This window comes from Cavia porcellus, unplaced genomic scaffold (genome assembly GCF_034190915.1).
Source record: "Cavia porcellus strain 051 isolate PalLab524CR breed Dunkin Hartley unplaced genomic scaffold, mCavPor4.1 scaffold_13, whole genome shotgun sequence".
In the NCBI taxonomy this organism is placed as follows: domain Eukaryota; kingdom Metazoa; phylum Chordata; class Mammalia; order Rodentia; family Caviidae; genus Cavia; species Cavia porcellus.
The window spans coordinates 12,168,466-12,196,150 of record NW_026947496.1 but is presented as its reverse complement, the minus strand read 5'-3'; the positions used below and the strand labels follow the sequence as shown (position 1 = coordinate 12,196,150).

Below are 27,685 nucleotides of genomic sequence, written 5' to 3'. Positions count from 1 at the left end.
CTAGAAAAGACCCATCTGGTCAGGGATTCTAAGGGTTAACAGGCAAAGGGAATCCTGATACTGCGTCTGGCTTTCTCACTGTTGTCTGGTGCAGTTTCCATCTGGTCAGAAGGGGAGATAGATGTCAGGCTTCAAATAAGGATAGTCTTGCTAAATAGGCAGCCTGTGTAAATCTTAAGATGTAAACCGTGCTGGGGAAGCCCAGGGACTCCTGGGCCCAGGTCCATTTCTTTGTCCTCCTAGCAGTTGGTGTGGTTGCCGCTCCGCCCTGTTCCAAGGTGTACAGCTGCTTCATGACAACTTGGCTCAGAATTCCAAGGAAGGACACACCATGGTGCCTCCTTGGGTTCCACCCTGGGGCTGGCACACCGTGCACTGTCTGTGAATTACTCATCAAATAATTATTTGCTGTTGGACCTCAACATACTACTTCGCCTGCCTACTTGGCTTCTCCAGTACACCAGGATAAAGTTCTGGATCAGGAATCTTGGAAATGAACAGCAAGTTATGTGGCATACAGTTCCTTAGCAGGCCACCCTTCCTTTCAACACAATTCCCCACCTTTTGCTAGGTGTCAGAGGGAACATTCTTTGTTCTGTGTTTTCAACTGATTTATCACTATGGATGTCTTCTGTTCCTGGCAGCTCCGTCATCGCCAGAAGCCTGGTCCCTGCTGGGCTCTGCCAGGTCATCCAGCCGTGCAAGCTGGAGCTTGGAATGGACTCTTTCACCCTGCTTTCCACGTCCTCTGTTCGTCCTCTCACACCTCCTCTGTCTGCAGGCCTGGGTCTGAGGCTGTGCCCAGGACTCACCAGACAGCTGCTTTCGGAATGTGCTATCATTTTTACAACAGCAACAACAACGACAGCAAAGGAGAAAACCAGCTGCTGGATCGGAGGGCAGCCCTCCTCTGTCTACTGCTCAAAAGATTCTGCTCCCAAGACATGGACCATGCTGGCTGCTGGTTGCCTGTGGGGATTTTGTGAGAGCCGTGGAAAGGGCAGTGGCCAGCACTGTGGGAGCCACTTCCTGCCTACAGAAAAGGCTTCTTCAGACCCACAGACTTGGCTTTCTTCCCTCTCTTTAGGTCCCTGTTCACCAAGCTACTTGGCGTCTTGTGTTAGTGGTTAGGAGGATTTAGTGGTTAGGATTCGGAGGTTCAGCTAAAAAATAGTTACCCCCAATAAATAGTGGGGGGTGCCAGGGGCTGGACCCCCCAAACACACACCTACAGGAATCACTTCCCTCCCACAATTAGTTCACGTTCCACTAGTTCTTAAAAAAAAAGTCTGCATCTCAGTGTTGACACACTTGTATTTCTTCATCAACTTCCTGTCTTTAGATTTGAGCCAAAAAGCCTGCCCTGCTCCGGTTCAGTCCTGCATGCCCAAAGCTATCACTCTGGAATTGCATCTCTGTCTCTCTGGGGGTGTGTCCATTTTTCCTTAGTTGTAATTTACTCTGTTTATCTGTGTAAATAAACAGAAAAAATGCTTTCTGTGTGAGCGGTTTAAAAGTATTGTTTAATGACTATTTAGCCTATGATTTTTAATGTTGTTTCTTTTGTGTTTGTTTTACGTTCCATGTACTTCAGAATTATGAAGCTCTGAGGATGATAGGTTTTTTTTCTACTCTTTAGGTATTTTAAACTCCCAGGGCCAGTTTGAAACACTTTTCTGTGGATCATTTTTTCAGTGTACCTTGTTGGTGCTGCTTTGTGGCCGGGTCATCTTTAGCTTACCCTCTATTTTGGAGCTATTGCCAGCACTGTTTTGCATTCTAAAATTCTCATTAATCATCCTGTTGACTACCTTGATGGATTAGTCAAGGGCACATGACTTGATTTAGACTTTGTAATTAAAGGGATTTTTGGAGGTCAGAAAAACTGCCTGCCTAGTAGCAAACTTTGACAACATGCGAAACTTTTTTTAAGCAAATGTAGACAAGGCTGGCTGCCTTCAAGGACAGGAGAGCAGGTGCTGGTTACGAGTTTGGAGCATGGTGACCAGGTGTCATGGTAACCACCCCGGAAACTCTCAGAGGCCAACCAGGTCCCACGAGATCACCCAAGGCAGGTCTGCCTTCCCTCTCCACTCACTGCCTGCTCTGCAGAGGATATTGGTCACACATGGGGAATGGGCTTCTGTGTAAGTCACCTTTTCAGTGCTGTGAGAAAATACATGGGAAAATGAAGAGAGGATAGACTTATTTTGGTGTATGGCTCCAGAGCTTTCCAACCATGGCCAGCTGCTGCCATCGAGGTGGGATGAGCATCACGGCAAAGGGGCACAGGGGAGCAAAGTATTCTGTCTCATGGCACTGGGAAGAGAAGGAAGAGGAAGAGGAAGAGGAAAAGGAAGAAGGAGGGGGAGAGAGAGAGAGAGAGAGAGAGAGAGAGAGAGAGAGAGAGAGAGAGAGGACAGGAGATCAGATAGAGTCCTCTGACCCACTGTCATGTCATCATCCTACGTCCTCTCCCCATCACTTCCTGATATCGTATTAGGCTCCCACTGCTAGGTTAACCCAGTGAGGAAGTTAGGTCACTCAGGACCTACTCTTTTCCTACCAACTCATCAGCAACCAAGCCTTCACCGTAATAAGTCCCTGGGAGGGGTCTGTCAGGCTCAAACCTTGGTAGCTCCTTTAGGAAATAAGCACCCCAACTGCACAGAACTTTGTAAAAATGCTGTTGTCACTGATAAGCGAATGGTCCCTAGTCTACTTCTTTCTTTTGGGTTGTGTCCCTTCCAGACACCACCTTGCAGCGAAAGGTAACTTGGTGCACATGTTTGGAAAATGTAGACGCTGTGATCTTTCCTTCTGGCCACTGCAGGGACTGATGGATGCCCTTCAGCCTCTAGCGTGCAGACGCCCTCTCTGTACTTCCTCATCCAATTCTGTGGCTGACCATCTTAAGTCAGTCCTGGATTTTCTTACACATTTGTGTGTCCTGTGTTACACCTGTTTCCCCAGTAAACCCTGACTGATACACTGTCTCTCTTTGATCTGCATCACTTTAGCTCCATCCTCTTTCTCCTCTCTCCTTCTTCCTCCTCTTCCTCTCTTGCTGGTCCACAGACTTCTTGGGGTTTCTGCCTTAACTAAACACTTGCTTTTGAGCTTTGCTTTCCCAGTTCCAATTCTGTGTTTCTGGGATCCAATAGCATGGACTGCTCCCTATTAGAATTCCAAGAAAGGGCTTTAAAATCACTGGGCATGGAGTCAGAACATGTAGTTTTATATCATGGCTCAGGGAATTACTTTGTTTAAATATACACTCTAGTTTCTACATATAGAAAATGGAGATAAATATCCTACCTACCTTACTGGCCTATTTATAAGAGTTAAATGAAGATTTACCAGTGGAAAGGCTTTATAAATTTTTAAATGGCACGTAAATGGAAGAGATTATTATGAAATGTTCATTTTTAAAAGGAATCCACATTCCCATAATCATGGTGGTTTGGAGTCGTTTGCTCATCTATGGAGACTCTCTGTGGGTTGAATTATCTGGAAGATGCAGAATCTGAGACTATGATAAACAGCTTGAGAGATTCCTTCCTACCACTGACCACCTACTTTTATAAAGGTCCAGATGGTTAACACTTAGGCTCGAATCAAGGTCATTCTACTTAACCGTACCGTTATAGCCAAGAATAGCCATAGATAATACATTACAGAATAAACAGAGCTGTGTTCCAGTAAATGTGACATGGACATGTGAATTTGAGTTTCATATAATTCCTATATATAACAGTGTTACAGTTTGAATCTTGAATGTTCCCCAAAGAGCCATGTGTTGGTCTCTAGCTTGGTGCTTTTGAGAGGTGGTGGAAACGTTAAGAGCTGGGGGTTTACGGGGAGGAAGTTAGGTCACTGGGGGTGCCCCTGAAGGGGGATTTGAGGCTTTGCTCTCTTTTCCACTTCCTGGCCACACTTCCCTGCTGTGCTGGGAAGCTTTGCCACAGCTCAAAAGCAATAGGATCAACTAATCATGGACATAAACCTCTAACCCTATAAGCCAAATAAACCTTTTCTTTTCATAAACCAGTCATCTCAGAGATTTTTTTAATGATGGAAAGCTGAAAAATAAATGCAGATATTGTTCTTAATTGAATTCTTTAATCAGGAAGAAATGTGGAAACCATTTTTAGCTCGCAGACCTTGCAAAAAACAGGCATCAAATAGGACTTGGCCTGTGGATTGAGCCTAGAGTTTGAGGAGACCTGCCTTAGACCAATACTATGCACCACTTACCTGGTAAGATTGCCTGTTAGTATCAGACTGAAAGGGCGTCCAAAGTGTAGTCATTTAGAACTATATTTGAGGCTTTCACCAGAAAAATATAATTAAGATTTCTGCCATTCAGTGCTTATCAAAGCACCATAAAAGGAAAGCATAATGATAACAATAATAGTTATAGAGAATTTCTCAAAGAATATAGGCCCTCCTACCCTCAATTTACACATCTGTAAGACAAAAACAGTGCATACCAAGCATGTGGCATGGTGCCTGGCACATTCTAGAAAATGCTGCTTGAGTATGGGATGTTTCATGCCCGTTTTTACTTCTTTAGGCATTAATTTAATGATTTCTTCACTGATGGACTGAACACCAACCTCACTCTCATGAACCACTATATCCCCGATACATGTGCCCGCCTCTGTGACAGACTTTCTCTGTGGTTTCATTGGCTCACTTCACAGTGCTCCTGGAAGACACTATGTTTCTTGGACTCCTTATTACGGGTGCCTGGGACAGGGCTGGTCTCTGAGGTTTAGTGGCTCTGTGGAGTGACTCCACCTCTAGAAGGAAGCACCAGCCCCTGACGGATGGGGAATTTGTCTTTGATCTTTCCCGACATCCCCAGGCTTTAGGCTCTGCTGCCAGTGGGTTTGAAAGAGCAGGCCAGGGTTAGCTGGAGTCTGAAGTTGAGTCTGGGTGACAGACTAGTCGTAAGCAATTTTTACACAAGGATGAATTGGAAAGACAAGAACTGACCAGCTGGGCATCTCAAGTCTTGTCATCATCTCACACCTAACACCAATGGGACGGCAGCATGCTGCATCCTGCCCCATGGGACAAGCAAGAGTGACAAAATGGGCACGTCCACCATCCAGCCATTCATTCTTTCACTTGTTTTAATGTTTCATGCACTTCAAGACTCCTTCTTTTTAAAGGACTAGAACAACTTATGCAAATGGCCCTGGCATCCAGATGGACCACCCAGATCCCCTGGGCCAGCTTTTGGCTGGCAATCATTGGGGCCAGCTGCATGCCCCAGGGTCCCATCTTTGTTGCGCCCCAGCTGAACGCTTAAATGGCATTTTATCCCCACTTCCTCCATCCCCCAGCATTTGCCTTCCAAACTGTCAGATTTCATAGTGCCATGCCTTTCATGAGCCAGCCCTAGGTTCCTGTGTGATGACACCAATCCACCCCTGAGGTCAGAGTCCTCTTATCGTGATCACCCTTCGTGGTGTCCTGTCTCACAGATCAGTCCCATTGGGGTTATACCTCCAACACATGCTTTTCGGGTGACACATTCAAACCACAGCCCTCACGTCTGGCATGTCTGGTGCTGCAGAAACCCCTGCATCGATACCTTCCCCCAAGTGCCTGCCAACGTGACAGGACACAATGCTGGTTAGGAGCTCGAAGTGGCAGGGAAGGATGGGAATCTTTGGACAACAGTGACATTTTATCCCAACTTATAAACTTAACATCCTGGAGATCTATCTCTGGTGTAAAGTTTAGGGGAAAGATCTATTAAAGGCATCTTTTTGTGATTTTCATCACTTGGAAGACTTGGGGCATCTTGTTTCTTTCCTGGGCATTGTGAGAGGGGTTGGGAGTGGCTCTGTTTGGAGCCCTGATGTTTCTTTCCTGCTCTTTTCATTGCTCTCTCATGAGGTTCCCTGACCCCTCCCAGCTCTTCCTCCCCAGGGTCCCTAGTGGTCCTCACAGACTCACTGCAGGTTGACAAAGTGCTCCTCCACAACCCAGTCCGCCGGCCTTCATTTCCCCAGAAGCCCAGATTCCCTGGGAAGCCCTTACCGCAGCTCTGGTACAGCACTTCCAAGCCCTCCTTCCTGCAGGCTGTGTGTGTGGGCCACGCCGAGCCTCCGCCCCAGTCACTGCTGCCAGGAGAAACCAGGGTCCAGAGGAGGAGGGCGGCCACAAACCCGGTCATAGTGAGGGTCTGCGTGTGACCGAAGGAGAAACAACGGAAACAGTAGTAAGGCCCACGGACTCTTCCTCTTTCCCCTCTTTCCTCCTGGGTGCATGTCCAGTTTCACTTCTCCATTCATGGGCTCCTGGGCACCCACTGTGAGAAGCCAAGGGCCATGGTAGGTGCATTTGAATACAGGGCCCAGACCCTTGGCAGTTGGAGTCTCAGGGTGAGGCTGGTCTGGGGCTGGTGCATGTTGACTTTCTGCTTTCTTGGGATGGAGTCAGTGAAGGCCCCAGGCTCTGCACAGCAGCCTCCTGGAGCCCCGGCTCCTAGGCCACCGTGTGTTTTGCATCTGCAGCCTCAGCTCCCTGAAAGCTCCTGCTATGTGCTGTGAGCCAGGAACCCAGCTGGTGCCAGTGGGCAGCATTTGGCATTTTGAGGGCCGCAGAAAGACATGTGGGACCTGGGATGTGGTTTCTAGCCTACTCGCATTTGACGGTCCCCGGGCTTTGGCGCCACTGCTGACGTTGGGATTTCAGCAGAACAAGGCTGGCTGGGGAACGCAGATGCTCTCCCTGGAGACAGGGTGGGAGCAGTCCTGAGAAGGAAGCCCTGGTCTGTTTCTGGGTTTGGCTTGGCGGAAGGGGGTGATGGGGTAGGAAGGCAGGGACTCCCTTTTATAGCTGGCTTGATTGCTTGGTCTTTGGTGAGATCATGAATGTCACCTCCCACTGTCTTTTGGAAGCCAAGATGCTTTTCTCTGTCTCCCACGGACCTCTGCTGCTCTGCTTGGGGACAGCACCGTTACTCACTCCTGCTGCCCCACCCCTCCCCAGCTCCACCTTCCTTTCAGAGAACCAGAGACAGGTGAGACCAGCAGAGTCCAGCAGCAGTGGGGAACACCACTGATCCTGGCCGGCCACACCTGCCCTAGCTTGCTAGGTCAATCAGCTATTCTGGTTAACGGCTAAACAGGAACTAAAGTCACCTTCAAGATTTTTTTCCCAGTGGTAGATGGAATTTAATTACCAATGAAAGGAAACAAACACATTGAATTAATTGGATTAATTAATTGAATTAACAAGTGCATTGAATACTTTGTATTTCTTGGGTAATACCAGGGAGCAGAAGTTTGGGAGGAGGGACGACCTGGATTGACTCTTCTTAAAGGCCCAGTCTTCAGATAAGTTCAGCGATGCTGGGATGCTGGCTTGAGCAGCGGTTCTCCCAGTGTGGTCTGGGGAAATGATCGAGTCAGTTGCCAGCAGGGACCTAGAGCACGTGGGTGGCTTTTCCCAGCCTAGAGTCTCTGATTAGTAGGTCAGGGCACCCAGGGAACTGTGTTTCTGAACTGTTCCCCGGAGATGGAGCGAGCTCATGCTGCAGGAGGCCACAGTTTGAGGACCTCTGCTTTAGTGACAGGATTTCGGTATCACTAATATATATGTGAATGTCACACAGTGCAGCATGACTTCTTGATCCATGTATATGATGTAGTATAATCGATAAGGGCTATTGGTACATCCCTCACCTCCAACCTTACTTTGTGCTGCAAAATTTCAAAATCCTCCTGTATAGCTGTGTTTGAACTTTACAGTTAAATGATACCACCCCTAACTAATGTTCCCTGGGGAACATTGTGAGCTATTGCTTATGTGTAACTGGACCTCTGTATCTATTAACCATGCGCACTTTTCCTTCTCCCCTACTTCCAAGGCACCTTTCAACTTCTATAAGGTCAGTGTTTTAACTTCCGCACGTAGGTGAGAACACATGGCATTTGTTTTTCTGTGTCTGACTTATTTCACTGAGCATGATGTTCTCCAGTTCCATCCATGTGGCTGCAAATGAGAGACTTTCCTTCTTTTTTGGAGCTGAATAATATCCCACCAAGATTATTTGCTTGTTAAAAAGGATTCTTGATCAAATGTTATTTTTTTGTGTGACAGATGGCATTTTATGTGACACATAGCAACCCCTATAGGAAAAAGGAATCAGCAGCTTTTTCTAAGGATGTTTCCTTGTTTGTTCTGCATACTGAGAATCAGGACTTGACTCAAATCACTAGCGATGGCCCATCTGTTTTAGAAATCAGTCCACAATGATGTCTTCAGTTCTGTTATAATATGAATCTTCAATGTCCCCAGCAGGCCCATGTGTTAAAGTCTTGGTCTCCAGCCTTTAGTCTACTGAGTGGTAAGACCTGATGGGAAGAGTCTGGGTCATTAGTGATGTGTGATAGAAACGGGTGCTTGGAGGCCTGGTTCCTTCTCTTTCTCTTTTGCTTCCCAGCTGCCATGGGGTGAGCAGGTTTCCTCTCGCATGTGCTGTCTTAACACAAGCTCCAAAGCTACAGGACCGGGTGACCATGGACTGAATCTCCTGAAACCATAAGCCAAAAAGAACTGTTCCTTCTGTAAGTTGTTCATCTCAATTATCTTGTCACGGCAACAGAAAGCTGCAACATAAAGTTTTAACCCGAAGCTCTGTAAAGACAGCAAAACATCCTTTGGGAATTTCTCGTTCTGTACAGAATAAAATTAGAATCAGCTTATGGTTGTTATTTTAAATATGAGTATGCATATGTAAATGGAAGTCAGATATATTGTCAGGACCTGATGTTGACCTTCAGTCCTTTAGCAAGTTGTGGCTAAAAGCTTGTGTCTTCAGTGTCCGCTGTTTTTCTCTTCTGCTTTTTTTCTGACTGCTTTCTCTGTGTCTCATGATTCTCTCTTTTCATAGATGTTAGAGGGGTGTGAGGCCTTTCTGTTCCTGTGGGGTGTGAACATTAATGCTTGCATGCTTACTTTCTGGGTTAAGAGACACTTGGCACATTAGCAGAGCATGCTCCAGGGTGTGTCCGGTAGGTTCCGGAGACACAGCCATGGGTACTCTGTGTGGTCCCTCTCCTGCACATCTCTGGTGCTGCTCCCCGGCTCTGCTCCCTGACGGTCATGAGTTAAGCAGCTTTGATTCAACATAACCTTCCACCAGGATGTTCCTGCCTTGGAGCAGCTGACCATGGACTGAATCTCTCCAAAGTGTGAGCTAAATTAAACCTTTTCTCGTCCAAATTGGAGATGCAGGTATAGTGGCCAGCAACTGGAAAGCTAATACACAGGGTGAAAATGTTATCAAGACTGGCTATCACTCTGTGCTTAAGGAAATGTGAAGAATGGAGGGAGAGACTCCGCAGGCAGGGGTCTAATGACAAAAGGAAATTAGGGGCAAGCTGCTCCATCTGAGAAAATAAGATGCTCCAGAGAGGGAGACATGGAAGGAGGAAGGAATGGAGGAGAGGAGATGGGTGAGGTGAGTCAGGGAAAGGCTGCTGTTGGTTGGGGTGAGGCTGCTGGCCACAGGTGGCATGAGCCACAGGGACTTTAAAGACAGATTCTGAAATGCTGACCATAAATGCTCAGTGTGCCCTGGTCACTCTGTAACCTTCTACTGTTCTATGCTGTATGTGTGTGTGCACATGCGTGTGTAAAGGGAGACTGTATTTGCACCAGTGGCACGTGCAGCAGAAGTGAAGGCATTGGAATAAGGCCTTGGAAAGCCATTTGGCCTTTCATTGGCATCGTATTTTTCCAAAAGGTGGAAGGAGGTTTAGGTCTCTCCATTACACCCGCTGGCAGGAGACTGATAGCCACACTGTTCTTTAGCACTCAGTGCTGATGACCTAGCATGCTTTTTGTCTGCCAGCAAATGTAACTTCATCGTTATTTGTGTTTAACTGTGGCTCCTCTTGTCTAGTTGCTCTCAGATACTTATCACAGTCATGTGTCGCATCCCAGTGTTTTGGTCAACCATGGACCTCGTGGATGAAGATGCCTGATGCAGCCTGATACACTTTGGGTTCGTTGCATATCTTGCTGGGGTTTTTTCTCATTTGTGTTCACTTTCACCTCATGTTGTTTAGCTCCTCATGTTCCCTAACCATGTGAAATCCATTGCTAATGTGCCAGAAAGAAGCCACTTTAAATCACTGACCCGAAACCAAATTAGAAGTGATTGAAGGCTACAGTGGAGGGTCAGTGATGGTCATTGCTCTTCAGTCTGGCACAGCCTGTGCCACCCTGGGGACTGTCTTGAAGGAAAGCAAAGTGACAGATGCCATTGAAGGGTCTGTTATCATTGGAGGCCAACTAGATTAACACAGATTTGAGAAGGATCTCTACTGATATGGGGAAACTTCTAAAGACGTGAATTGAAGACCTGACCGAGAAGTGTATCCCTCTCAATACTATGACAATCACGGCCAAAGCAAAACGTTGTTTTTGATGTTGAAATGAAAGGCTGGGCCCAACTGCAGTTTTGAAATTACCACTAGCTTTGGCGGTTTAAATGATTCAACAATTTTATTCAGTGCATTGTGAGTATATGAGCTTAGATGTGAAAGCAGCTGAAGTTTTGAAAACTCTAGATCAGAGATACTGGGGAAGACGTACTTGCTGGAGCAAACCTTCAGCACCACTTAAGTTTGTGTGAATGTGCCCTGTGATGTTCAATACAGTGACTAAATTGCCAACAACAGATTTCTCACAGTGTATCCCAGAGTTAAGTAATGTATGCCTGTGTGTTAGACAAAAGTCTCTCTTTGCCTGGTGCATCTGCTTTGCTCCTTTCCCCGGGCCTATCGCTGAATCTCTGCACATTACGGTGGAAGGAGAAGGCTGGATCTCACTTTGCTTTTGTTTTCCAGGTTCAGTGCAACCTGAAAACTGCTCCCCCATTGTGAGGAGTCAGGAAGCCATACCACTTCCTGTGTAACACCATTTATCATCCCCCAGTGGGTGAGTTTTTGCAAATACTTTCACATCCTCTATTGTGTGAGCTATACAGGTATCTCAGGATTTGTGCCATCTTACTGAGCTTTTCAGGAGAGTCTTACAATCTGTCACTCACCCAAGGAAAAGGCAAGATGCCCACGTAGTTCCTTGAGATCTGGATACTACACAGTACATGCGTGGACCTGGTGGAATTATACAAAGAACAGCCACCTGCTTTCTAAATTTGTCAGCTTGCCTCAGATTGAGTCAATAATTTATTCAACAAATATTTATTAAGCATCTCCATCATGCCAGCTATGGTTCCGAGTACCGAGGGTACAGCAAAACAAAGATCTTATTTTCATAGCATTTACATTCTAGTGGGAAGCCACAGGCAATAAACAAATTTGTTCAATTAAATTGTTTAATAAAAGAAAATAGACTTTGCTTGTTGAAAAAGTGCTTGGGTTCTATATAAAAAAATGGGGTGAATGTTCTGAAATATACTCAACTGGCTGTTGCATATGTGTTATAAACTTTAAAAAATTCCCCAGACTAGTAGTTCATGAGGGCTTTCGAATAACTGTTTGGTTTGATGAATAAGCTGCATAAGACTTATCTGAAAAACCACTCTCCTCCTCTGTTGTTCTATTTGTTATCATTATTAATGTTTAATTATTACAGACACATAATATGCAAAGTATTTGGTTTCTAAATGGATCTATAAATTATATGACAAATTATAAACAAAAATGATTTTTGCTAGTGGAACACATTTGCTGGGCCAGGGAAGAGGTGGGTAGTATAGATCAGTCTGATCAATTTTCCAATGATTTAAAGGGCAATAAATTGCAGCAGTCTCTGATTGAAGTGGAAAAAATTGCTCTGAGATTCGGGGAGGGACGTCTGGTCTGAAAGGACTGATGCTCATTCTATAAAAATTCTCTACAGCATGGGACAGATTAACAACTTGCAGCTAAAATGCTGCTGCGCCAATTGAAAATGCTTTCAGTATTCTTTCATCCTGACAAGACGGAAGTGATTTCAGAAAACTTAAGGAAAACATCATGGAGAAAACCAGAAATGTACCAAAGAATGGGAGAATGATTTCACGTATTGTGAAGCAGCAGCACTAATCTGCTTTTGTCGGCGGAACCATAGCTGTGGCTGGGGAATGCACCTTTACCTCTGGTTGGCTAAAGAATCTCTAGCTGCCACCATGGGCTTTGCCCTTGTCACATTTAAGCCAAATTATTGAAGAGTGTGTTTTGCTGGATGGGCAGGTGGCAGCTGGAATAAAGGACTATGCAAAGCTGAGCCAGATCCCTGGGGGCTCCCTCCCTCGATCTCTTTCCTCTTTCTTTCTTCCGCTAGGGATTTGAACTCAAGGCTTGAACATTCTAAGCATGCTCTCTACCACTAGCATACCCTCCCCAGCTTCTGGGGTTGTTTTTTATTTGGACTTCTTTCTTCTAGTAGTGACTGCTGGATCCACAAAGAATTTTTGTGAAATGAGCTTATGGAGAGTTTTCTGGTGCCCAGAGTACTAAACTTGCCCTGCAGCAATTTTGACATATAAATAATAATCTTTGAAGTTGCTTGCATTTTTTCCTCTTTGGAATAAAAAAATAACCAGATTGCATTGACCCCAATTATGTACCAGACATTCTTTTAAATGTGTGTATTCGTACGCACCTGGGCATACATGCACAGGTGCATGCACGCACATTTTCTCACTCCTTTAAGCCCCAAAACAGCCTTCCAAAGTGGAATAGTCCCACAAGCTGCAGTCCCCTCCCCACTGTATCCTCTCTGCAAACCAGAAATTTCAAAGCCTTGAAAGTGTTTTTCTTTTCTTTTTTCTGTAAAGGTATTCTTTTGCTGAGAAAAAATTGCCTTCTAAACAAATGATACTATAGTTTTCTTTTATCCCCCTTACATGAATCTTAATTTTTTCATTACAAAAATATTCATGCAGTTGATTAGTGGGTTTTGCATTCTATATCAGACATGCTGATTTCTAAGACACATCTGTGCCCAGAATTTCAGTAAAAAGATTCTAAGACCTCCTCCAGCTGAGAACACTGAGGAATAGTTAATAATTTGTCCAAGATCATATATGCGGTAGGGTCACTGAAGGTCAGATGGACTTCAGGGCCCAACCTTGCACATTGGCTTGCTTAGCGTACTTTTACTGATGCCAAAGCAAACCATTCACCCGCTTCTTGGAAAGGGGTGAGACTTGGCCTCTGAGGCTTCAAGGAGCAGGCGTAGTCCAGGCTTCTCTTTGTGCCATGTGGAGAGGCCAGACTGGAACACTGCAAAAGAATTAGACTTTGGAATCAGAGAGTTGTGTACTGAATCTTGGTTCCACTCTGTGGTATTGGCAAGGCATGGTCTCCTTGAGTGCATGCTTCTTTACCTATAAAAAGGTAAAGAAGAAACGGTAATGGTTTATATTAATATTTTTATTTTCAGAGGAAAGATAATAGGCACTGCATGGAGACCCAAAGCTTCTCTGCCATCTGGATTGTAGACACTGGTCATTGGCCATGGCTTCCACGGTGAATGACTAAATGCGTGGACATGTATGACTTGTTAGAAGGTAAAGTGGTGATGCAAGACAGGAGTCTGAGTTGCAGAAGACAGGCTGCATGAGGTAGCTGGTGGCAGAATGGGTCTTTAAGGGGTCTCGTGAATGACACCTTTCTTGTCTCCCAGGACACTGTTCAAACTAGAAGTTAGATCTCATGCCAAGCCGCTTAACATTCGGAAACTGAGCTTTCCCTGTGTAGCTGCCTTCTGGGAGCGCCAGCACTTTGCTAAGGTGGAGAAAAGTGCTTTGCATTTTCCTGCCAAATGCTACTTTCTGAGGCTGTGGCTTTTGCTTACCTGGGATTTAACTAAGTCTAAGGCCCTCAATTGTCACTTCTTGCCCGAAATCTGGTCTGTTTTGTCTTGGGTTTCTAGTGTGGGATCAGAGAACCTTCATTAGAGTGTGAAAGATGAAGCCATGGAACAATAATGTGTCCTCACAAAGCCCTTTGCACGGAGGGAAGATCCCTTACTCTGTGCTGGTGTGTCTCTCTCCATTGTCCCCACTCCACACTAACAGGTCTCGAGGACGGACCATGGCCAGCTCTCAAATCCATCCTCAGTCTGAACCCAGAGTTACATGCTTGGAATGTGAATCTTAGAGGAGACCTCGCCAGAGGCTCTCAGTGGTGTCCCCTAAACGAGCCTCCCAAGCCCTTTCTGGATCTGGTGTCTCTCTCCAGCGGCCCTGGCTCTCAGCATTCAGCTTCGCTGGCCCACCACTCCCCAGGCCTTGGGGAGTGTCTTGGGCACACATTCTGCAGTGGTTGCAACCCTTTCCTCTCCTTAACGCACATGCTTTGATGGTTTGGCTCAGTGGCTGCTTCGGGATGAGCTGCTCTCCTGGGCTGGGTGACTGATCTCAGATGGATCTGCACAGCCCTGAGCACCCTGTCTTCCCACCACGTGGCTCGGAGTCCCTCAGTTAAGCTCAGTGCTGCAGTTTGAATGTCTGTCCACAGAATTCAAGCCTCGGAAACTCGGTCCCCAAAGAAATGTGTGAGTTGTACTCGGAGATCGGACCCTTTAAAGGTGATTGGGTAATATGCCTCTTGTGAGTGGGTTATTATGTTTATGGGCAAATGATCTTGTCAGGGAATAGCTTTGCTGTAAAAGCTGCTCTGCTCTGTGTTGCCATGTGATGCCTTGTGCCATGGTTTGATGCAAGAAATTCTCTCAGCAGGTCCCTGCCTCTTAGTCTCTGGAACTGTAAGAAATAAACTTCCTTATAGATCACCCAGTCTCAGGAATTCAGTTGCAGCAGTGGAAAACTAAGATAGACTTGTACATAACATACCAGGGTATCTTGGTTTTTTTTTGTTGTTGTTGTTGTTGTTTTTTTTTTTTTTAACCTTTTCTCTCTCTTTCATCCTTCCTTCTTCCTCTTTTTCATCCTCAGTTTTGTATTCTCAATGCCCAGAATCTGTCTGTATCAATAAAACATTTTAGACTGATGGCTGAAGGCAGAAGATGATATAGTCCAGCAAGCTTGTCTTTTGGGCTGTTGGACTTCTGAACTCAGTGGGGCTGTCACCAGCAAGGCTGAGCAAGGACTTTCCCTCCCCACCCAAGAAATTAAAAAAGTGCAGAGCCAGAGCATAGCTTCCTTTCCCTCTTTGCTTTTCGTTCTTAAGCAATACATTTAAAGCAAATACAACCTTTGGGATACGCAGATTAACTCTCCTCCTTGGGGCAGGAAAACTGAAGAAAAAGGAAAAATGATCACCTCTAATCTCAATAATCTCACATTTGTGGAACATCATTTCAATACACACATAATCATACTGCACACATTGTGCATACTCTGACACACTGTTACGATGAGAATTCTATTGGATAACTTTTAATGACTGACTATATAATACTACAATGTATGAATTAATTGTGATTTATTTTATCAATTTATACTTTAATCAGTCATTAATAGAAAAATAACAGAAGATAATATTATAATGAATTTTCTTATGGTAGCTTTTTTTTTTTTTTGCCATGATTAACTTCCTTGGAGTAAATCCCTAAAAGTGAAGTTCTTGGTGAAAATAATTGCAGACACTTAAGGCTTTTTGTATCTGTAATCATCTGGCTTTTCAGGTGTATTGAAGAATTTAACAATCATGGCAGCAGCTGGGCATCATTATTTAAACTTTTTTGGTCAACTTAGTAGACAGACACTGGTTTGTCTTCTATTTATTTGTATTTTGGTACTATCACAACCAAAAGTTTTTTGTATTTTTATTACTGGTCATTTCTATTTCTTCCTTTGAAAATTCTTATTCATGGTGAATGTCTGATGTTCTATTATAATATCAAATTTGAATGAAAGAACTAGAAAGTAAGAGACTGCTGAATTTAGGCCATAAAATTCCATTTAACAAACATTACTGTCATCTCCGTTTTGCACCATGCTCTTTGTCCTTGGATAGACTTCTGGAATTTAGTGCAGGAGAAAATCCTGCTGTGAGATTTGTTCGGGACTTAAATTTACTCTGCGGATGGTGCAATCTATTAATAAACCATATGGTGCTTATATAAATAAAAACACAAGGAATTCTTGACATAAGAGGTTGTGTTTTCTGGGGTAACTTCTCGATATTTGTAGGCAATTAACTGAGAAGTCTTGTGGAAGAGGTGAATCCTCAGGGTAGGTCGCTTTTTTTTTTTTAATTTTTTATTTAAGGAGAAAAGAAAAAAAAAACAGTGAAAGGGTACAAGTTATACAGAATTACAGAAGAAAAAAATGAACAGTAGGAAATCATTAGTTAATGGATTACATATTGCCATCTTAGAAATAATTGTTCAAGTCACAAAATTAAAGCTTGTAGAGTGGACATTCCAACAATGATACTGCAAACAGTTCTGTTCAATGATCCAATAAAACTCTGTGATATCATTTTCTATCTTTTACACTTAAATATACATGCAGTTATATAGTTCAGAGCACTTTCTTTTCCTCTCTTTTGTACAATGACTATTACACGTTTTGGGTTTCATTGCTCCCACGGTTCTTATTGCTTTTTTGGAAGAGAGTAAAACCAAATGAGACATAACAGAACAGAATCGGTCAAGTCAAAAGGGTGGACATAATAGATAATATAAAAACATAATACAAGGTGATCAACAATGGTTACCATAATGCCTCCCGCTATCTCTAATAGAATTGCCTATATCATTAGTTATAATACAATTGAACAAAACAGTAAAGAACAAAACCGACAAAACCAAACCATTGGAGACATTGTAGGTCTTCAAAAGTAGATAAAAGTCAACGAGAATGGGTGTTATAATGAATCTCATTATCTTCACAGCTGATGCCTAAACTTTCGAACCTGATACTATCCAGCAAAACAGAATAGGGGAACATCAGTCAAAAACAAGATGGTGAGAGTAATACAGGGCTTCAAATCGAGATAATAGAAAGTCAAAGTGGGTTACTATATTATATCCTGCTATTTTTTCCCTTTAATTAAACGGATAAAAATAAAAAAGTAAATAATGGAGTGGAGATTGAGAAAAAAGAGGGCATAACAGCGAAACATCGCAGATCAAAACATAACCATTTAAGCAGAATAGTGTTTCACCACCAGATAATTCCGACCCAAAAGTAGTTACCATATTGACTCTTTCCTTGAAGTCCTTGAGTACAACTTCGTATACTGTAGCATTAAGTATATCAAAACAATGTAAAACCATTTAAGAGAATGACAGCATTACAGAGTATTTAGAATCGACTATTCTTGTCAAGTCTGGACCATGGCTGCTGCTGTTACAGCTACCGCTTAGAGTACACAGCTTCCTGGGGACCTGAGGGTGTTTGATGAGAACAACAGGAGATATGTGACCGATTTCTTGTACTTTGAACAAATAGGAAGTCATATGGCTCCACAGTTGCTTTCTCTGCGCATCCAGGAGAGGAGAGGAGTCTATAAGGGACAGGTTGCAAAAGAGGTTGGAGTGAAACAGATCACTCTGTGTTCTGGTCCCAGCACTGCTCACTGTGTGACCTTGGTAGGTCCTAGACCCTTGTCTGTCACGTGATGCTTCATTCAGGAAGTTGCAGCTTTAGAAGGATGGCAAGACTGATCACACACGACGAGTGTTTGTTACACATGTGGTGCTAAAACCTTGCTGCCCCTCATCAGGGAGCAATGCTTGCTCTTAAATTTGGGGCTGGGGTCCATATGTGACATGTGTAGTATATTTAAAAACTGATGCTAGTGAAGGAAACATAACAAAAAGATAGTAGTTCCTAACAGTACTGAACAAGCTTCAGGAAATTTAAGCTTGGTAGACAAGTAAAACACTGGTCTTCTAATTTGCTCCCTACTCAGGGGTAGAATAAAATCTACTAAATTTTGGACAGAATGCCTAGGTCAGACTCATAGTTTTTTTCCAGGATGCTTGCTTGCTGTATTTTGCCAAGGAAAAGAGATTACGTACTATAATATAAATACTTAGTGCTCACTGATTTTTTTAAACCCTAGTTATGTCTCACATCTCCTTATTTTTCTTTTTAACTTCAGCCTCTCAATAGTCACTTAGGGAGGCAGTCAGATATTATGTGTCCGGCTTCTTTGTTGAAGCAAATGATTTTATCATTTACCCTTTAATCCTTGGGACCTTCACTGGTGTCTGGACCATCATTCATTGCCCTTAGAACTAGTTTATTAAACAATGATAAAGAAAACTTACAATTTTTACACAGATTTGAGGTAGGTATTATATAACACATCTGACGCAGATATAGAAATGGAACTTTAGAGTACTGAGTAGTTTATCTTAAGGTCTCGGAATGTCATAGCCAAGACTCCCAACTAAAAGTGACATCCAAATCCTTTTGTTGGAGCTGGTGAAGCTGAATACACATACAGGCTGTGGCATGGCGTGGGGCATGATTGAACTGGAGAGGAGACACCTCCGGTGCAGGATAGCTGAGCCCACCTGAAGACTTTCTGGGTAGTTTTCCTTAATTAGCATCATCTGTTTCTCTGAGGGGTCCTTGCGCCCCTCCCAAGATCCTGCTCAGGTTTCCTCCATTGTCCACTCAACTCCTTGCTTTTTCTGATTAAATACAGGCTGCCCAGCGTCAGTCGGCCGGCTAGCAGGGTTACGAGCTCTGCCTAGGATTGTCAGTCCTCTGCAGCCCTGAAGATCATGCTGTGTGTCTCATTCATTTGAGCTGTCACCATGCACCCTTTTAAGGGGTGGAGGATCTAGGCACAGACCCCAATAGTTTGTGTTCCGTTTTGTATTCCTATTGGGCTGTGCTGCTCTAGGAGTCAGAGTGTGTGTCCAAGAAAACCTTGAAGCAATACGTTTCCATTGCAGAGTTCCCATTCTGTATTCTGCGGTACATATGAACTTCTACAAGTCTATAAAAGTGAAGAATGCATCGCTGTTACTATTCGTGCTGTTGCTTTGCTTAACCAACTGTCCATAACTGAAGATTTAGAGACATAGTCTACTCTCAAGCTCATGAATTAATTTGTTTCACAGGTGCTGGCAAAAGGCATGAGACCCCAGGTATGAGACAAAGGGCTGTGTTACTCATCGTACGAAGAGCAACGTGACGACCAGCAGGCTTACCTTGACTCCCCTTGCTCTTGGATCCAGTATGAGCTCAGGTGCTATTCATGCAGAAATTTTGTGATACAGCCAAGGACCCTGAGATTGAGGACATCGCATTAGCATTGAAAAAATAAAGCTGAGCATCCAATCTTCTAGTCACTGTAAGAGGGAAGCTTCCCTGTAGTTACACGGACACTGACTTGCTAGTTACTACTGTAAGTAGCTACACAACCACTTCTGACCAGAAGGCAGGCAAGCTTTGTAATGTGGTACACACCACAAAGATTTACACAGATATTTACGGTGCATGGTGAACTATTTCTCTAAATAGTTGGTTGTCTTGTCAATAAATTTGAAAATTAGAGAAAATGTTCTTTTGTTTGTATCCAAATATGTATGATTTTCAGTGCATTTCATTGATTAGGGGCATATTTCCCTTCTGTTATGATTTAATTTTAAATTGAAGAACTTCCTTTGGTACTTCTTGAAGTGCAGATCTGGTGGTAGTGAATTCCCTCAGCTTTTGCTTATATGAAAATATCTTTATTTCATTTTTTTCCTCACTTTTTGAAACAGTTGTTTTTTGGTTGGAAATATTTTAATTGTATGTAGAATTTAGGTAAGAGTTCCTTGTCCAGTGCCTTAAAGATCTTGCCTCATTATATTTTGGTCGACCTTGAATCTGATAAGCAGTTAATGATTATTTTGATATGATATTTTGAATGATAAACAGTTAATGATAGTTGTTGCCTGGCAGTTTCTTTTATTTTTGACTACTTGTAATATTTCCTTTTTATCATTGGTTTTCATAAGTTTAATTCTGATGTGCCTTATTGTGGTTCTGAGCTTATTGGAGCAATGAGTTGAATTATTTAACATTTGAAAAGATTTAGATCCTTACTTCTTTAAATATTTTTCTGGCTGGGTGTAATGGTGCACCTCTGTGATCCCAGCACTTGGAAGATGGAGTGGAGGCTCACCAAAAGTTTGAGGCCAACCTGGGCTACATAATGAGTTCAAGGCCAGCCTGGATTACATAGCAAGACTCTATCTCAAAGCCAAAAACAAAAACAAAAAAAATTCTGCTCTGCTATTTATTTCCTCTATAGGATTCGATTTATTTGTATGTTATGTTGATGATATTACACAGATCAGTAAGCCTCTGATCATTATTTTCTAACGTTTCTGTTTGGAATTCAAACGTAATATTTTTATTTCAAATTATGTTTTCCAGTTACCCAGTTTCCACATAGCTACTTTTTATAATTTCTATTTTTCTGCTGAGATTACGCATCTGTTCATCTTCTTGACAGCAGTTTTAAAGCCTTTGTCAACTAAGTACATGAGTCACCTCTCAATGTTTCTGTGAATATTATAGGTTAGTTTTTCTGCCTTTTAAAGGTGTCTAGTAATTTTTTCATTCTGTTACAGGCATTATGAATGTTACATTGCTCTAAGTGGTGATGGAGAGGCAAGGGTGATGACAGACAGCACAGTCTAACTTCTTTACAGTATCTCTGAAAGCCGCACTGTGTTTTATGCTGACAAGTTTTTGTGTAATTTTCACAACAATCTGAGATATATTCTGAAGAAATGGGTACTCTAGAAGTATCACTAGATAATATTTAAATCTTTTTACAATGCTCACATAGCACTTGGACAACTTGAAAATTCAACAATAGTACCCAGACAGTGAGACTTTCATTTTTAATGTAATTTCCTCAGACTGTTAATAACATTCTCAGGATCCTCAAAGTCAGCTTCCTGTTGCAACAGCACCGTTTTCATTTCCTTTAAACATCTTGGTTTTTTTTTCTCTTTATGGGAGAAGGAAAATGTTAAGTAATAAGCCTTTATGAGTTTTGAAAAAAGACTATTTTATAGTGAGTTGTCTTTGACAGATTATAACATAAGATGCTGACACTGATGTGTCGGAAAATATTTAAACAAATCGACATGTCTTTGTTCAAATGTAAAATGTTGAAATCTATCCACACTTCCTCCCTTACTGAACAAAAGTAGCTCCCCCCCGAGTACTCCAGTGTTTGACTTGTCTCCAGAGACCATGCCAGACAGTTGGAGAGAGTGGAGGACACGCTTATGAAGGAATCGCACTTTATCGGCTCACATCGGATGTTGACCATGATGCCATGTGGCCGGGGGTAGAGCTGGATTCTTTGTGGAAGTTCAGGAGACAGGGAAAGCCTGTTCATGTCTAGTATTTTGGCCTAGAAAGTCAGTTGCGACACACAAGAAAAGCTGAAACAAGCTGCTTCCTGCAATCTTTTTGCAATAGCCTTCATATCTAAGAATTGAAGACTGCTTAATTCAGGCTGGGAATGGATTTTAAAATGTCAAGGCCAGCTGGAGAATGATTCTATCAAAGTCCCGGGGCTCAAAAATACTTGTCCACCTGGGAGGACAAGGAGAAAGAAGCTGTACTCCAGCTGTTCAGACAGAAATTGTTATCTCCAAAAGCTTTCCTCTTAAAACAGGCCATTCCTCTTCTCCCTGTGATGTTGTAAAATATATATTTAGGCCTTGTCCCTGTTCCCTTTTACACAGCTCCAAAATGCCTTGGAATCCCCAGGGTGGTGAGTGTCTTTCCCATGCTGGTGAAATGACTAAAGGCTGGCAGCTTTAGGTAGTTTCACAAAATATCTTGTTTTTCCCTTCTACTTTTCCAATCAGCTCTCCGGTGGACTTCTCTGTGCCTTCACTCAACCTCTATGCTGAAAGCTTAAAAGCTGTGCTTGTCTCTATCTCCGCATGATAGTTTAGGATCATTTCACTGGAAAGACCAAGAATCAGCAAGATCAGAGGGTTGGAACTTCTAGTCCTGCCTTTAAAAAGGAGGAAGAACTGAAGGCTAAGTTAGTCATCATGGCCAATAACCTATCGGTTAGGCCTACATAATAAAGCTTCCACAAGAATCCCCAGACAGTGTTGAGGGGGCTTCTGGATAGCTGGACACAGAGGTTCCCTACAAGGCAGGGGAGCTCCAGGCCTCTTTCCCCATACTTTGCCCCAGGTGCCTCTGCTATCTGTTCATTCATTCATGTCCTTCTCCATATCTGTCATAACAAAGGGGTAAATGCATTTTCCTGAGCTCCCTGAACTGCTCTAGCAATTTAAGTGAATCCAAGGAGGTGGTTGTGGGAACCCCGATTTATAGCCAGTGAATCAGGGGCAAAGGCTACATTCACTGTGGGGAGTGTGGCTGGATCTGCTATGGGGGTGGTCTTGAGGAGTGAGCGTTTGACTTGTAAGACCTGAGGCTATGGTCAGGTAGGTAGCACCAGGTTACACTGAATCAGAGGACCTGCATCTGGTGTCCACTGGAGAACGTGATTGTGTTGTGGGGGTACTGAGTCACTGAGTGTCTGAGGTGATGGCAAGAGAGCAACAGTTAGGTGCTTTCCTGATGCATCCCCAGTCAGTGCTCGGGGGAACCCACTGTATTCCTGCTCAACCATCGTGTCTGTGCTACAGACCTAGATCTCTTCTCAGGGCTGTCTCTCTCTCTCTCTCTCTCTCATTCTGTGTATGTGTGGAAAATGTACACACCTGATATGAACACGCTCGCGGGGTGCCTTGCCTGAATCCTGGTGCCTGAGTATCTTCACCACAGAAATCCTCCTGTCCTTGCAGGTGCCATAAAGACAGCAACCTCTGTCTTCCCAGGTTGTTTGAAACTTGTGTGAAGTAGTCCATAAAGTATCTGCTGCATGCTAGCAATTCAATGGACGTTGACACACACATGTGTACACACATGCACAGTCACACACACCAAAATACTTCTGTTGTAGTCAGGGACTGCAAGGAAAGCAATTACATACAGGACACATAATTTAGAGGAGTATTTTATGCTACTTACTCAGAGTCAAATACAAGAAGTGCAGGAAATCTGTCTACACACTGAAGACCTGGATTCATGGCAAAATCCTGCATGAGTCCACCTGAAGACCTAGAGCCCATGAAAATACCCACTATGAGTTCAGCTGGAGGCCTGGAGCCTATGACATTCACTCATGCAAGTCTGTTTCATGGATTGGCACTGGGAAGGCTCAAAGGTCAGCAGTGGAAGCCAGTGGGGTGAAGGATCTGTGCCAGCAGGCTGAGGGTTCTGCACTGGAGCCAGGAAGCAATGTTCAAAATAAGGACCAGGGCTTCCCCGAAAGTACCACAGCCATCCTCAGTAACGATGAGATCTTGAGCTCCTCTGATGATGATGATTAGAACAGCCAAGTACATATCAGGAAGCCAGCATGACAAGCTTCTCCAGGAGAATCAATGGCTCCAAGTAACAATAACACTTTAGGAGAACCCACAATGGTATTGCTTCCTCTCTGGGTCTCGTTTTTATGCTGGTAACTGTCCTCAGGAGGGCCAGCCATGCTCAGCACCACACTGATTCAGTTCAGCTGGTGTTAAGTTGACCACCTGTTTTTAATCCACTACACCTTCCTTTGGCATTGTTTCTCAGCTCCATCCCTCCCTGGCATTCTCTCTGCCACCCCTTGCCCCCAGCCTGGCTCCTGTCACCTTGCCCCTGAGCAAGTGGGGTAGCACCTGGAGAGGCTGTCTGCCTGGAGTCCCTCTTCCCAAGTGTTCTCCAGGACACAGGGACAAGGTGTTCTGAGCACCTCTGACCAGCCCTCTCCCCATGGTAACCAAGGTCTTTGCGCTGAGATATATCCCCAGCCCTTTTATTAATTTTGTTGAGTTGGGGTCTTACTAAGTGGCTAAGTTGCCCTGTCTGGCCTTGAACTCTGGCCTCAGTCCTCCTGCCTCAGTCTCCCAAAGTGCTGTGATTCCAGCTGTGCACTACCAGGCCTGGTTATAAGGGTTATGTAATAAGGGTCCTGGTGTTACCTGGGCTGGTGTTCTTCGAGGGACTGCTACATACAACTTTAGGCTTTCAGAATCTAGCAGGTACCTCACAGGAGCAGTGACCTGTGTTACTAAGAAGAAACCTCTCCCACACCCATCCCAGGCATCTCCCCTGCTATTCATAGCTCTGTCTCAGATGATTGCCCCTTATCACCCCAGCATGAACTTTCCTGTAATGAACAGAGCATTTGTGAAGTCCATTTCCTTACAGAAACTTTATTTCACTTTGTTTCACAATTACTAGGAAAAGGGTAAGGGTGTACTGGGTTTTGGCCTTGGATGTTTATAGAACCTCTTTAATGAAAAATACAGTGATCATATTATACATGTACATATATATGTATATATATTTATTTATTTTGGTTTTACAAGTCAGGGTCTTTATCTAGTCCAGGCTGGCCTTGAAATCACTATGTAGCTAGAGTGGCCTCAGACAAGTGGCGATCTTCCTGACTCAGACTCGAGCTCTGTGATTACAGGCATACATCACAATGTCTGGCCCGTGCATATGTAAAGTGAATTTTTAAAATGATGAAAAACATATCGTTAGCTTGAAAATAATTGTATTTGGAACACTGACAAATATAAGTACCATTACAAAATACACATAAATATATTTTAATTAGTTAGCTGCCTGGATTTTTTTTCCTTTAAATACTTGTTTCTCTTAGATTTTTTTCTTGCTTCCCTCTTTTTACATAAAATTTTTGTAATATTTTCCTACATAGAGACTAGGAAGATAATGAACAAGTTCTTTCCTCTAGCATTATTGATTAAATTTATTATTATAACTTGTAGTTTACTGAGCACACATTTTTGTTTTCCAGTTAATTGTTGGTAAATATTTGCTATTTTGCCATCTGGAAGCGGACCTCTGTTGAGTTTCTTTCAGTCAAAAACTATGAGAACTTTCCCACATTTTCCATACACTGATTCATCTCCAAAATAGTCACTGGGTTAGTAACTGTGGCAAACCATTTTACACCAAGGCACTTACTGAATGGCTCCTTCAAGAGTTTTAGGTTACTGCTGTTGGTATCAGCGGTTCGATGCCCTGAGAGTTTGGCCTTCATTTTGTTTCGAGGACTGAATCTTTACTGCTGAGTAAACTGAAGAGGAGGAGGAAGGGGAGAAGGAAGAAGTTGTATCACTGTATTAGCTGAGTCACCAAGTCTATTTCTAGTAGAGAACTTTGATTAAGTGCCTAAAGATCAGTGATAAGCAGTGATAAATGTCCGCTGATGGGAAACATTTTCCACAGATTCTATTTCAAACCTTGTTTCTCTCCATGTATCACATACTTCTGAGATTTGGTGCCATGGAGAAATTATAAGGCAGCCACCTTTGGACCGCAACCTTCTTATCAGTGACAATGGGTCAACAGCATGGATGGCAGCGGTGTTTCTGGAACCAGACACTAATGCACCGACTACTTATCCAGCAGAATGGATGCTCAGTCCAGTCTCTCTCTAGCACCGTTTCACAATGCCCTCACTGTACCATGAGTCTTATAAGAGGGCCAGGAAATGAGGGCCCTCAACTGACTTCCCTGGCCACAGTTAGTCTGCCTTTGGCGAAAGGCCTATGTTAGCCCTCCTCTGACCAAGAAGAACTGGAGAACTGAGCACAGTGCTTTTCAGAGTGAGATCTGTAAACCAGCAATATCAAAATCACCTGAAACTTGTTAGGATGTAAACTCTCGGGCCCTGCCCCAGACCTACTAAATCAAAACTGAGATGATCTTATGGTTTTGATGCATACTAAAATGTTGGAAACAATTGCTTTAGAATTATGCAGTCTAGGGCTGGGGATTTAGCTCAGTGGCATAAGCACCTGCCTGACAAGTGCGAGGTCATGAGTTCAATTCTTGGTACCAAAAAAAAAAATATTATGCAATCTAATATAGTAGCCATTTGCTATACATGGCTATGAAAGATAATTAGAAAGAATTAGGATGAAAAAGTTCTGGTGCTCAGTGGCCACGTGCAGCAAGTAATCATCAGATTGGACAAGGTAGTCACTGAATGTATCCATCTATTGACAATGTTGCTTATATAAGTCCTCCAGATTGACCTCTGTCTCAGACTTTTTCTCAGTTATGGCACAGTTACATGTCTGTCTTAGTTACTTTTCTCTTGTTGCTGAGATAAAATATTGAATGCCCAAAGTTTAAAGAGGAAAGGCTTATTTGGCTCACAGTTTGTAGAGGTTTTAGTCCATCATGGGCTGGCTCTGAGGCAGGGTAGCTTGGGAGAGGAGAACAGTTCATGGTGATGGAAGGCAGCAAAAGCAACAAAAAACAGACAAACTTCTTTCTGTCATTATATTGTATCTAGTCTCCTGGAATACAGCAATGCCAATCCAATCAGTGGACTGATCTAGCAGTCACCCACCCTTAATCCCAGGATTGGACCACTAGTCAATCACACAACCTAGATTTAGCTACCTTCAAAAAAAGCCTATGACTGTATGAGGCTTTGGGGGGATGTCTAGACATAAACCATAACAGTATCTTAACTATAGCATTTATTGTATTGTATCAACACTGCTTATATGTGTACTTCTCCATCTATAAACTGATGAGTTCCAGGCTTCTGTGTTACTCACCTTTGTATCCACAGAGCAGGGTCATGAGTCTAGTGTGTACTGGTTAAGTAAATATGAATACAATAAACACATAAATGAATTACCAACAGAAAATATTTTTAGCAAAGGATAGAGAAACTTTACTGTTTCTCCTGCCATTTTTAATATGTGTGTTTATCTTACATCATGTAAGAGTGAGCTAAATTTATAAATGCCTTAATTTGGGGAGACCAAATCCACTTTGATTTGATGAAGGTCCTGGCCTTACTTTTAGTCCAAAGGATAAATGAGAAGCCTTCTCTTTACTGCCTACAACTATTTTGGAGCCACACTCTTCAGAGAAATAATCTCTTTCTCTCTTTTGCAGAGAGAGAGGTTATTCTTGAAATAAATAACCCAGGCAGAGAACAACATTGATGATAATGCCACTCACTTGATAACACTAAGAGCCAAATTATTCCACCTACTTAAATCATTTTTATCTCACTCATGAAAAGAAGATAATTTAATTTCAGGAGATTGGAAGCATTGATTGAGCTGTGAGTCCCTAAGGCATTTATTAGACAAATGAGACCAATGAAAAAGAAATGTATTTTTCTCTTTAATTTCCATAAAAGATTTATAGCCAAACCTGGGAGAGTTGGTTTTTAAAATGTAACATTTTCCCCAAAAGTTGACACCCTCAGGACATCATATGCGAACATGTACCAGAGAAGCTGCCCAGGGGCCTTGGGTTTTATGCTACAATATCACCTCTCAGCCCTGCTGCAGAATTTGTTTCTAAACTAAAGACTGCAAAGCCAAAGAGTAGCCACAGTTCAGGCCTGTGGGTTCCAAGTTGCAGGGACTTTCCCATTTTAATAATAGCCATTATTAGAGGGTATATCAGCTACACATGATTTTCCCCTCTGGGATGAAGAGGTTTAAAAAGAATTAAATTCAGTTTTAATAAATGTCTCAATTTGGGCTCAGTGGAAATAAGATCAGAGGAGAATTTGTCTCTGTGGGTTCCAGGCTTTACTTGTTTTGAATGACAAGGGTAGACTCAGACTTCTCCTTCTCCCACACTAATCTCTTCAGGTCTTCCTGGAGATCTCCT

The 27,685-nt window shown here is 43.1% G+C and overlaps 1 protein-coding gene and 1 long non-coding RNA gene across 4 annotated transcripts in view; one reads left to right on the top strand and one right to left on the bottom strand.

Annotated features, from left to right (window-relative positions):
- Ly86 (lymphocyte antigen 86) overlaps window positions 1-6,263 on the bottom strand; it is a 54,767-nt gene extending 48,504 nt beyond the window's left edge. The window contains exon 1 of one of the 3 annotated variants that reach the window (XM_063259827.1): window positions 6,058-6,263. In XM_063259827.1, the coding sequence (XP_063115897.1) occupies window positions 6,058-6,193 (136 nt within the window). In that variant the 5' untranslated portion in view covers window positions 6,194-6,263. The remainder of the gene's footprint in view (window positions 1-6,057) is intronic. The other 2 variants (XM_013151337.3, XM_003468826.5) reach the window with 2 other exon arrangements.
- Window positions 6,253-19,825, top strand: LOC134478488 (uncharacterized). Its single transcript, XR_010051122.1, has 3 exons — window positions 6,253-10,033; window positions 10,881-10,971; window positions 19,036-19,825. It is a non-coding gene; the product is annotated as an uncharacterized LOC134478488 (long non-coding RNA).
- The last annotated feature ends 7,860 nt before the right edge of the window (window positions 19,826-27,685 follow it).